The 12,456-nt window shown below is 31.3% G+C and overlaps 1 protein-coding gene across 1 annotated transcript in view; it reads left to right on the top strand.

Moving 5' to 3' along the window:
- The window catches only part of LOC140431555 (probable RNA-binding protein 19), a 47,171-nt gene that overhangs the window by 14,359 nt on the left and 20,356 nt on the right, over positions 1–12,456 (top strand). The window contains exons 5-8 of the mRNA XM_072519454.1: positions 3,338–3,506; positions 6,733–6,948; positions 10,846–11,037; positions 11,208–11,470. Of these exons, the coding sequence (XP_072375555.1) occupies positions 3,338–3,506; positions 6,733–6,948; positions 10,846–11,037; positions 11,208–11,470 (840 nt within the window). The remainder of the gene's footprint in view (positions 1–3,337; positions 3,507–6,732; positions 6,949–10,845; positions 11,038–11,207; positions 11,471–12,456) is intronic.

Below are 12,456 nucleotides of genomic sequence, written 5' to 3'. Positions count from 1 at the left end.
ACTGTGATCCGTTGTTCTCTGTTTTGACATAGACAGCGAACAGGGATGTATTTAACACATTTTAAATAAAAAAAAAATTGATTTATTAAATTTAATAAGGTATGAGAAAATTAATATTTAAAAAAATAATAAGTAAATTATTTATTTTAAATATTATTTTGGGGTATTGTGACGATTGGGTTTATAGAAAATAATTTATAAGTTATATACTACATAATATTAGATATAAAAAAGTATTTGATTATTTTAAATAAGTTATATACTAGAGAATTTTATAAAAATATATTTATGTGAGGGCATTTTTAATAAATTAGCATATAATAATTGTAAAAAGTTGTATTTTAGTAATTTTAATGTTGTAAATAGATTTAAGTGAGCCATGTGCCTAGGCAACCAACTATACATACTCCAAGTGTCAAATTAAGAATCATAATTACGAATATAAGTGGGGTTATATTGTTTGAAATGTGTATTTTATTAAATTAGAGTGTTAGTTACTAATTTGAATGTTTATTCTGATCTGAAAAGCCTAAATGTAAACAAAATTATTAATAGAAAAGAATGGAATTCTCTGGATCAGCGGAGATGACCATTGTTTACAGTCGAACATTCTCGATATAATGATTATGGCGGTGGATCGAACAGATATTTTTTTCGAGAACATCTATATGAAAGTAATGGAACAAATTGGAACATGATATCTTACGAGATGGTTCTAGAATCCAAAAACATATAAATACCCGTGATTTGGATTCAAGAGGGCAGTTTTGGGCAGTTTTGGAAGTTTTTAGTCAGAAGTCAGGCCAGTTCATTATGAAAGTTAATAGACACATTTAGTTAGTGAATAGTGAAGTAAATTGTTCAGAACTTTCAAGAAGTCAGTCAGAAAAGTTTAGTAAGAAATATGAAAGTTAGTTGGAGTCAGTGAATCAGGTACAAATAGTCGAATTGTTTGATATAGTGAGTTAAATGAAGATTAAAAATTATGCATATAATTAATGCACATTTATAATTATACACAAATAATTATTGAAGATTATAAAAGTATATTGGAAGAAATTAAATTATATTATGGTTGGAGATTAGTATAAATCAATTTATAATAATTGGATATTGGTATATTGAAAAGAAGAATAAATATAAATGCTGTTTGCTGGTTTGGTTGGTGGTGTATAAATGCTGGTGAAGAAAACTATATCTTAAATTGGTAGAAGCTGATAATTGGAAAAAGTAATTTCACAAAAAACAAGGATAACTGAAGTACGAAGACATTCAGTGGTGATTAGAATCTATATAGTAGAAAACAGTTCATTTAGGCATTCAGTGAAAGAAAGGTACAAAATTTTGTTAATATAATTTAGTTAGTGTCATAACAATTTCAATTTTGAAGATAGTTTTGTTTAAATTTTAGATTGTCTATAGAATTTAATTAGTTTTATAAGAATATCAATTTAAAGATAGTTTATTTTAAATTTACATTGGCTAGGTTAGATATATATATGTGTGTTTCATAATAGTTATAATAAAGATAATTTAAAAAAGTACTTACAAACTAATTCTTTGAGAACCGCGATAAAAACCCTATATATTATATTATTAAAAATACTCATTGCTCATCATTCAAACAAAAAACACATCATAACAATATATATATATATATATATATATATATATATATATATATATATATATATATATATATATATATATATATCTGCTTTTTGCAATAGAATCATAGTAGCGTTGTTCTAGTCTATTGGAATATTGGCGTTTTGAAGGCAGATATTGAAAAGTAGTTTAATTTTTTCAAGTAATAGATCTCCTTCAATTTTTAATGTTTCTGATATTATTCCATCTTCTCCTGGGGTTCAATTATTTTTCATTTTCTTCAGGGCCTCTTTGATTTCTGATTTTGTTATATCGGGCATTAAATTTGATCCTTAATTTAGTACCCCAGTTTTTACTGTAATTGGAGGTTGCATATTGTTATCTTTTTTTCTTGATCTATATATCTCTGTGTAGAACTCTTCGACTATTGTAATATTTCATCTCTGTCCATAGGTTTTTCTCTAGCTGTGTTTCTTAGTTTGTTAATTTTTATTTTTCTCCTTTTGCAGGCTTCTTCCCAAAACTTTCATGTCCTTATTTTGCTCTATTGCTTGTTTAGTTTTTTCTACTTTGTAGTTTCTTATGTATTTTCTTATTGCCTTTGTGATCTTCTTAATCAGTTTATTTAGCGCTTCCTTGCTTATACTGTTATCTCCTTTTATCTTTTGCCTTTGGACTATAAGGGTTTTCGTAAGTTGACTTACTTTTTCATCCTTTTTGGTTGTTGGACAATATTTTGTTTGAGGCTGTTGCATTGTATTGACTGTTTGTTTATTCAATATATTAATGTCTATTGTTGTGTCTTTCAGTGAATTATCAATATATTTTTCGAACTTTTGAATATTAGTTGGTTTTTGTCCATTTCTTTGGTTGTTTCTTATTTATCATTTTGAGTCTTTCTTTTTCGGACCATATCATTATATTCGCTCTTAATAACCTATAATCACCGTTTGTACTAAACTGGTACATGTACGTCTTTAAATAATTCTTTTTTGTTTGTTAAGAAATAGTCGATTTCGTTCCTTGTATTTCCATCAAGGCTTTCCCATATCCATCTTCTGTGGTTTTTCTTTAAAAAAATGCTGTTCATTTCATAGAGATTGTTTTCCAAAAGGAAAGTTAACAGTTGTTTCCCTCTATTATTTTTGCCTTCGCTTTCAAAATTTGAAAATATTATTTCAGAAGGGTCTTCCTTAGTGCCTATTTTGGCGTTGAAATCGCCACCTATTATTAAGAAGTGGCCAGGATTTTCCTTGATTGCATAGGATATTTGATCGTAAAATATTTGGACTTCTTCGTCTGGATGTCCTGTAGTAGGGGCGTAGGCCTGAACGATCTTTAGGATATAATATCTTGGGCTTATTTTGATGTTTAAGTAGACCACCCTTGTTGAGATTTGGTTTATTGACACAATTCTGTCGGCAATTCTATTGTGAATAAAGAAACCAACTCCTCCGACTGTCGATTCTTCTTCTCCTTTGTAGTACCATAAATGGCCTGATGGGAGTGTGATAAGACTTTTGAGAGTTCTTCCTCCATTTCTTCGAATCTTTCCTCGGAAGAGAGTGACCGAGCATTATTTGTGGCGATGTTGAGGTTTATCTTTTTGACGCACTTTGAGTAGGATTGATTTACAGTTGTGATTTGTTTATATTTAAACCGCTAATTTGGACAATAAGCATGTTATTTTATATTTTTATAAAAAACTAATTGTGTTTATCTTTTTTAGCTCAGGGATTTACCATATAACATAAAAAAGAAAGATATAAAACATTTCTTTAAACCAATATCCTGTTATAGTGTGAGAATACCTAGAAATATACATGGAATAGCATTTGTAGGTTTTAAAACAGAGAGGTTACTCAATAAGGCCTTAATTAAAAATAGAAGTTTTATTAGTAAGTTTTTAACCATTATATTTTTAACAAAATTGTATTATTCTGTTTTTAATAAAACTATTAATTTTAGTTTATTATATATATACATCGTGGAAATCACTTATGGCGGCATCATCATTAAACGTCATATCGCTTAGTAAGTCCCATGTTCCGAGGTTTTTTGCACCCGCTATCTTAACAGTGGAAATCAATATCATTTATAACGGCATCGATTACAACGAAATATTGTTTTCGCTGAAAATGGCTGATGGTAAGCAGTTTTCTATCGAAGAAAAAGCTCACATCTTTTTGAGGAGAGAGAAACGAACTCACAAATTGCGAAAGACCTTGGCGTAAGTCACTCTACAATAACTTCAATTAAAAAAAATCGAGAAAAAATAGAAAAATCGTTTAATGAAGAGTGTCCAGCTAGAACCAGCCAACATTGTGAAATTAAAGATGCACTTTTAGAGTGGTTTAAATAGTAGAGAACCCACAAATTCCAATAAACGGGCCTATTCTGCATAGCAAAGCAAATGGCTTTGCTGCTACGATGGGAAAAAAAATCAATCTCTTCGTCTTCGATTCAAAGGTTTAGAAAAAGACACAACATCGTTTTTCGAATAATATGTGGAGAATCTGAATCCGTTTCAAAGAGTTGCAATCACTTCAATTAAAAAAATCGAGTAAAAATAGAAAAAATCGCTTAATGAAGGGAGTTCAGCTCGCAAAAGGGCTAGAAACAGCCAACATTTTGCAATTGAAACTGCACTTTTAGAGTGGTTTAAACAGCAGAGAACTCTCAAATTCCAATAAACGAGCCTATTTTGCATATCAAAACAAATGCCTTTGCTGCTAATGATGGGAAAAGAAAATCAACTCTCTTCATCTTCGATTCAACGGTTTAGAAAAATACACAACATCGTTTTTCAAATAATATGTGGAGAATTTAAAAAAACGTGCACGATGACATCTTTAACGCCGATGTGACGGGACTATTTTTCAAACTCACTCCTGTATGAAATTCAAAGGAGAATAGTGGAAAGCGGAAAATTATCGATGGAGAGACACAGTATTGGTTGCAGCAAACATGACTGGGAAAGAAAAAAGAAACTTCTTATAATTGACAAGTATGCAAAGCTTCGGTGTTTCAAGAATGTCAAACGTTTACCAGTTGACTACAGAAGCAACACCAAAGCATGGATAACGAAAAGTTGTTTACCGAATGGTTGAGAAATTGGGACAAAGAATTGAAACTGAAGAAAAATAAGATTTTGTGGACAATTACACAGCCCATGATGCCATAAAATCAAATGCCATCAAGTCAGTTTTTATGCCCCCGAACACTAGAGCTATCCTCCAACTAATGGACTAAGGAGTAATAAAATTATTGAAGACAAATTACCGAAAACAAATTGTTTTGAAATTAATTTAAGGCCATGAACTTCGTGTCCCACAATCAAATTTAAACATCTTAGGTGCTGTAAATGTTGTAATTATGGACAAAGCATGGACTGAAGTTTCTTTCCAGTCAATAGCCAATTGCTTTAAACATGCAAGGTGGGTGACAGAAAATTCACAATTTAATGAGGCCGATAATGTTAAATCTCTTACTGAATGGGCCCATGGCCCCATGGTCCTCATCCGCGGCCCTGAGAAAGACACCGATAAAGCAATTATCAGTACCCGCCAAATAAAACAAAATCAAGATCTTAAGACGCAAGACGTTATTGAAAAATAAGAAAAGCTGAAAAGATGTACAAATCCTAGTCTTCTTGATCGACAGGTCTCTTACAGCCATTGATTTCTGCTTATTTCAAGGCATATTACAGACTTGGAAGTATCTTTCAAGATGATTAGAGGCCTCGGGGTACTGCGGGCGAATCTCCGGCATAGTAAAGCATCTTCGGCAGAACTTACTGTTGCTTTAAAAAGGTTCGACATAGCTTTGATACAAGAGCCCTCGGTTTACAGGACCAAATACGAGGTCTATCACTAATTGGTAGACAACTTATGTATAGCCCATCTGCTAAAGTCCCGAGGACTTGTATAATAGTCAAACGATATATTAAAATACTGCCGTTGATGAATTTCTGTTCCAGGGATTTAACGTTCGAATGCAATTGTGCTGACATAGTGAGGAATTATATCAAGAAAGTCCCGTGGTGGAATAACAATCTTGCAAATCACAGGGCACATGTAAGACGAAAATTTAATTTCGCCAAAAGATCAGGTGAATGGAGCGATTATCACAAAACTATGACTGAATACAATAAGTAACTGAGAAGAGCAAGAGCAGAATTATGAGCAGCACGGGTAATAACGGAAAAGGCATTGCAAGGAGATATATCTGCAAAAATATCAAGGCTTCAAGTACTCTCAGATAAGTATACCCCCCTCCAAAAGGAATGATAGAGAGACCCTGAAATACTTTTCAGGGTTCACTTTCTTGAGTCTGAAACAAAACTAATACAGCTAGACACATGGAAAACACTATATTGGCCACCATACTTTATAGTTTAAGGGAAAACTGGCTTTATGAAAAAGAAACCATTTAAATAATCGGATCCCGACGATTGATCCAATACATTCACGGAAGGGTGAACTATGTTCTGGAAAACGAAATTCAATGGGTGGAACGTGTTGTTCCCTTTCATAATGAGGTAAAGCACACTTTTGCCGATATACCATGTTCTCCGTTTTTTCGATTTGAAAACATATTAGATCCAATGGTAGGTCGTATATGTTTAGTCCTCTTACGTACAAATGGGGTAAAAATGATTTTACTCCGTCATATAATTTTTTTTAACTACTTTTTCAACTCCATTTATTACCTTCCTACTTATTTGCATTCCTCTACCTCATTTTAATTAATTTTATTGGGAGTGTATTTTTCAGTTTTATAGCGACTCACCGCTTTCCGTTAAGGATTAGTAATTACCCCGAGCAGTAAGTCCCCGTTTATTACCGCACTACTTATCTAACGGCTGGTCCGATCTACTAGCGCATTCTAATTAAATCGCAGATCCAGTTGAAATTGCTACGTTAACTTTTTTTTTCTTACTCGCAGCGAGATTTGAACCACGAAACTCCTACACTACTCACATCAAGTGAATGCGCTCGTCTATTAGATGTTATTCATTTATTTGTAATATTTATTATACTAAAAGGTTGGATAATTTGGTTCAATTTGTACTATCATAATATGATCAGTTGCTTTTCTTTTATAATAAAAACATTTTTTTAGATGGAAAACGCATTCTAGTTACTAAATACACAACTAGTGAAGAAAAAGCCGAAGAAAGTGGAGTCGCTAACAATAATTCATCTAAGAATAAATGGCAATTCCAGGAAGAGTCCCTTAAGAATGAGGAAAGTATAGGAGAATCGGGTAGAATTTTTATTCGAAATTTAGCATACACAACAACAGAAGAAGATATTGAGAAAATGTTTTCCAAATATGGTAATTTAATATTATTTTAAACTAGTTTCTTTATGCCATTTATTATTTTATTATTGACTTTTGACTACCAGACTGGAAGTCGTTTTGATAATACAATTTTTTATGGAATATGATCAAAACAACTTCATTTTCTAGTTATGTAGGTAGATTTTAAAAACTAAACGTTTTGGAATTTGATTCAAATATGTTATACCAATGTGTACTCAGCCCTTTTTTGTTGTTGCTAGAAAGGTTACCAATGGATATACTGCAAACGGCAGCTAGTTTATTGGTGAAGAGCGAGTCGTAAGTACTAAGCTAGCTTTTGGAATTGGTACTTGGTTCAACAGAACAAATTACCTGAGATAATATAAGATAGGATTGATAGATAGCACTTTTTATAAATAAAAGGAGAAAGTTAAGAAACCTTAGATCTCGAAGAAAGTTAAGAAAAAACAGTGTCATAAAAACCAAAAAAATGCAAAAGATATGGAAGTTACTATTATTGATTATTTATTGTGATACACTTTATAAATAAATAACAAATATGTTTGGTAGAAATAGTCCACATACTTATCTAAGACTGACACTGCCTGATCTTTCTTTTGGTTGTAGAATCAAGGGCGGCCCGTCGGTCTAGGCAAGGTAGGCGCCGCCTACCCTGTTCAACTGTTCAAATGTACAATAATAAATTATTTATTAATATAAACTACTTAATTTAAAATTGTGATTTATAAATTTTGACTTAATACCTATTTAAAATAAAAGAGCTATTTTTTATATTCTCTTCGAAGTTAATTATTTTACGCTCCTCGTAGTAGTAAAAGGCACATCAAATGCTCGCCTAAAAATGAAATAATACGTATATATGCCTCTCTGTCTTACGCTTCAGCACGAGCAACCGATCTACAAGCTTTAAATTGTGAATATTTTATTTTGGAAGGCGATTAATCTGATCGCTTTCGTAGAGTTTTGGAAAATTTCGTTGTAATCATAACTATAAACACGAATCTTCGAAAGAACATGTAAAAACTTGCTTAGGTTTAAAAATATTAGAACAAAATATGCAACAATAAAACACTGAAAACTTTGTTTTCAAAACTTCCACAAAATTTATTTTAAATTCTTATCACTACAGCTGTTTCGGCTAATTGCCTTTCTCAAGTGATCTGTTTTTGGCATGGGTTTACACTTTATAGTCTCTAATGAAATAGGTTGAGGAGGGGAGAACTGTTTGTCTCAAGCTGGTCATTCAGAATTATATCTGTGTTTTTTAATTTGTTGATTTCCATAGATTCTAACAAAGATAGCTTAAGGCCTTTATTTTGAATGTGTAGAATTTTAAATTCGTCATTAAAAGAATGATTATGATCTAGAAGGTGAAGTGCGTATGTAGAATCTGTTTTTCTATTATTGAAAGCCCTTTTATGTTCTGCTATTCGTTTATTAAAATTTCTACCTGTTTGACCAATGTAAGTTTTTGGGCAGTCGCCACATTTAAGTTTGTACACACCACTGTGTAAGTGTTTTTTATGTTGGCTCTTGTTGTTTTTAATATATTTGCCTAGGTTGTTATTTGTTCTGAAAGCTGGTGTTATTCCTTTTTTTTATGTGTTTGGCTATTTTTGTTAATATTTTGCCTGTATATGTAATCGAGCAGAAGGTACTGGGTTTTTTCTCTGGTGGTGGAAATACTAAGTTCAGGGCTTTCTTGTGTAGTTTTTGATTTAACATTTTATTAATTGTTTGTTCGTTGTATCCATTGTTTACTGCTATTTGCTTAATGATATTTAATTCTGTCTCAAAATTGTATTTTGACATAGGAATTGCTGTTAATCTATGTAACATACTATGATAGGCTGCCAGTTTATGTTGTGTGGGATGGGATGATGAATTGTGAATAGTCGTGTCAGTATGGGTAGGTTTATGAAATATGGAGAAGTCATGTTTGTTTTTAAGTCTGGTAATTTTTAAATCTAAAAAATTTATGGATTGATTTTGTTCTGTTTCTATTGTAAATTCAATATGACTATGAAGAGAATTAATATACGATAAAAATTGGTCGAGTTGCCTGTTAGTTCCTGTGAAACATACCAGTACGTCGGCGTCGTCTACGTATCTCCACCAATATAAAAACTGTTTGAATATGGGATGTTTTGAAATCTTTGTCTCTAGATGATCCATAAAAATATCTGATAGCAATGAGTCCATTAGCAATGATAGACGACCTGGCGGATGAGCCGGGGTTGGCCAGGAAGGGTTCTTCCCGAATCTACTCGTGGCACTCTAGGGACCGGGATTGTGCGGAGGTGTGTATATTATTGCGCTAAACACAATGTGTACATTAACACGCGAAATGTTTCACTTCCGAGTTTTTTCAAGAAATAGGTCCTACAAATCTGCTTTTTTAAAAGTATATAGGGCCTATACCCAAGAAAAATGAAAATTATATATATATATATATATATATATATATATATATATATATATATACATATATATCGTTGAAATTAAACCCAATATAGTTGAAATATAAATACATAAAAACATATACAATAAACCATTACCTCGAACAAATACATAAAAATAAACAATAAACAGATAAACAATCTTCCAGCATACACTTGCATGCAGTATATGTGATATGTAAAGAGCAGTTAATTAAAGAATCCAATAAAATAAAATAAAAATCAAATATTTGCTGGATCGGTACTTAACTCGAATTAAGGGAAACTCTAAACCTAATAATTTAATTTAATTCTGACAATATGATTTATTAACTATTAACGATATTTTGACAATAGCTCTAAAATAGAAAATTCTTTGTCGCAAACAAAAATCAAATCAGCTCCGCACTGTCTGTATTAAATTAACTTTCGGTACTGTGTTTATCATATTAAATTTCAAAACTGTGGTTATCAAAATGAAATGACTTTAGTAAAGTGGAATAAAGTTCGTGTAACCTTCTTTGATTCTATGGTCTTAATATTAATTTAACAGGTGGATAAAAATATGATCTCGAATTTGCCAAAGATTGAACTTTCAATTTTATCCAGGTAACATATAGATGTAACAATATTAACTTACATTTGTTGGTGGTTTGCCTCTTAAAATTTCAAACACTGACTCTATACTTATAACAAATCTCGGGAGATTTATTGTATGACTTAGATTGATATATTATACGACTATATATTTCTTAATAGAAATACACTAAGACTATTGCACTTAGATGAAAATCTATTTATATCGCGAGAGGAGCTAGTTCTTCACCCCTGAACAACCACACCAAAAGTGTCTGTCATCCCTTCAGGAGATTACCAACTCCCCCAAGAAAGTACCAGTGACATATCGTCCAACTTTCTCTAATTCCTAACATTATTAAACATGCCCAACTTTCTAACTCATTGAAATCTATCAATTAAAAAAAATGTTCTAAAATTTATGAGATAAAATATGGTATATCTAATCGGAGACGCTTTTAATTAAACCCCGCGGTGAAAAAGGGTGAACTTTTCTATACAACTTAAATTTCTTAAGATGCAACAAGATTACCGTCGTGCTTTCTTGAATTACCGACTTGAAAACGCATGGACTCAGTGGCATATCTTTAGTATGTTGAAGGAATTATATTTATGTAAAAAAAACTAAAAAGAAAGAATACGAATAAAAAAATGATAATAAAATAAAAAAAATTAAGTTTAATAATTAAATGCCACTCTTTTTGAAATCTCAACGTTAATAGCATATACGATATTCTTGCCTGTCTTAATGTATTATAGAACTCAAGTAATAATTTAGGTGTCCTGGTTGTTATCGACATACGCCAAGGTGACAAAAATGATTACAAGAGTAAAAAATCTCCTAACATAATTATTACATACAAATTAACGTCTAAGGTTGATATTTAATTTCTAGGTCCTTTAACGGAAGTTAACTTACCAATAGATGTAAGCACTAAGAAAATGAAAGGCTTTGGTTTGATAACTTTTTTAATGCCAGAACATGCTGTTAAAGCTTATTCAGAGCTAGATGGTTCTATTTTACATGGACGTATGCTTCATCTTCTTCCAGGCAAAAGCAAAGACACAAATGAAGAAGATTTAGAAGGTAAGACTAGACAAGAGTTTTCTAATGCATACCGTTTGTAGCGAAAAAATATTAATGAAGAAAACTACAAATATAATTTAAATTAAACTTAATAAATTTTCAACAAACTAAAAAAAACTTCGTATTAAGGAAATTCAATAGATTTCTTAAGCTACTAAAATATTTTACAGAATCATCGAATTTCAAAAAGAAAAAAGCTGCCAAGCAGAAAGCTCAAGCTGGTTCTTCGCACAATTGGAATTCCCTGTTTTTGGGCCACGATGCTGTAGCTGAAGTAATAGCCGACAGTTATGGAACTACTAAAGAAGCTGTGATAGGTCCTGATAAAAAAGGGAGTGCCGCTGTGAGATTAGCTTTGGGAGAAACGCAAATTGTTGCACAAACCAGGAAATATTTGGAACAAGAGGGTGTTGTGTTGGATGCCTTTGCTAACGTATGTTTAGAATCATTTTTAATACTTTAATACTTATAATTTCAAACATACATCAGTAAATTTACTTCTGCTGAACAAATATACTGAACCTCGCATATAGTTTTTTGCTGACCGATGTAAATCATCCTAGCTAATTTAGGTCTTTCTCGATCTCTTGTTTATTTCTTATATTTATATTTCGCCATTAATAGTATACTTAGGTCTATTAAATATATTTATCTTACGAGGTCGTCTTTCCTTAGCATATTTGTATATATGGATGTTCGTGTGGTAGTATGGATCTTCTCAGAGCTTCTTTCATTAGTGAAGTATTTGTGTGTTTTATGCATGTCGAGAATTATTGCATGCAATTTGAGACAACTTTGACAGTTACCAGGATTGAATTTGCCAAATTTATAATTTTTTTGTACTGAAATTAAAATGGTATTTTGTTGCAATTTGGATTAGAAAACAAAATTTATATTTTACTTAGTTTTGAATAACCTATTTTGAAATGGTTTATTTGAAAATAAATAATAGTTATTTCAATTTTGAGTACACAAAGATGTGGCAAAGCTCAGGTAGGAGCATTTACTTTTCAAAGAGTTGACTAGACTGGATACACCTACTAGTTTCCAGTTTATCAGAGGCGTATTATTTTTACATGCCGTTTATAAAAATCAGAAAGACAAACTTTTCGTTTTTCTTTTTTAACACTTTAACTGCCATGTGTACGATATATGGACACATATATACCGTGTATTTAAATAGGAATATCATTGAGTCTGGCGTAGAACTATGACATTTAAAAATATCCTAGGATTTTTAAATTTTTATAGGTATAAGGGACAGTAAAATAAAAATTAAATATATATACTCAAACTTTTTTTATTTTTATGGTAGTACAGCATAATCAAAAGTAACATAGAATGTAGTATTTTTTAATCTAGAAAATTAAGTACTGAGAGTTAGTTTTGTTGTACATGTTTTAGTTATTTTTTTGTGTA

This window comes from Diabrotica undecimpunctata, chromosome 1 (assembly GCF_040954645.1).
Source record: "Diabrotica undecimpunctata isolate CICGRU chromosome 1, icDiaUnde3, whole genome shotgun sequence".
NCBI lineage: Eukaryota > Metazoa > Arthropoda > Insecta > Coleoptera > Chrysomelidae > Diabrotica > Diabrotica undecimpunctata.
This window is presented reverse-complemented; position numbering and strand designations above follow the sequence as displayed.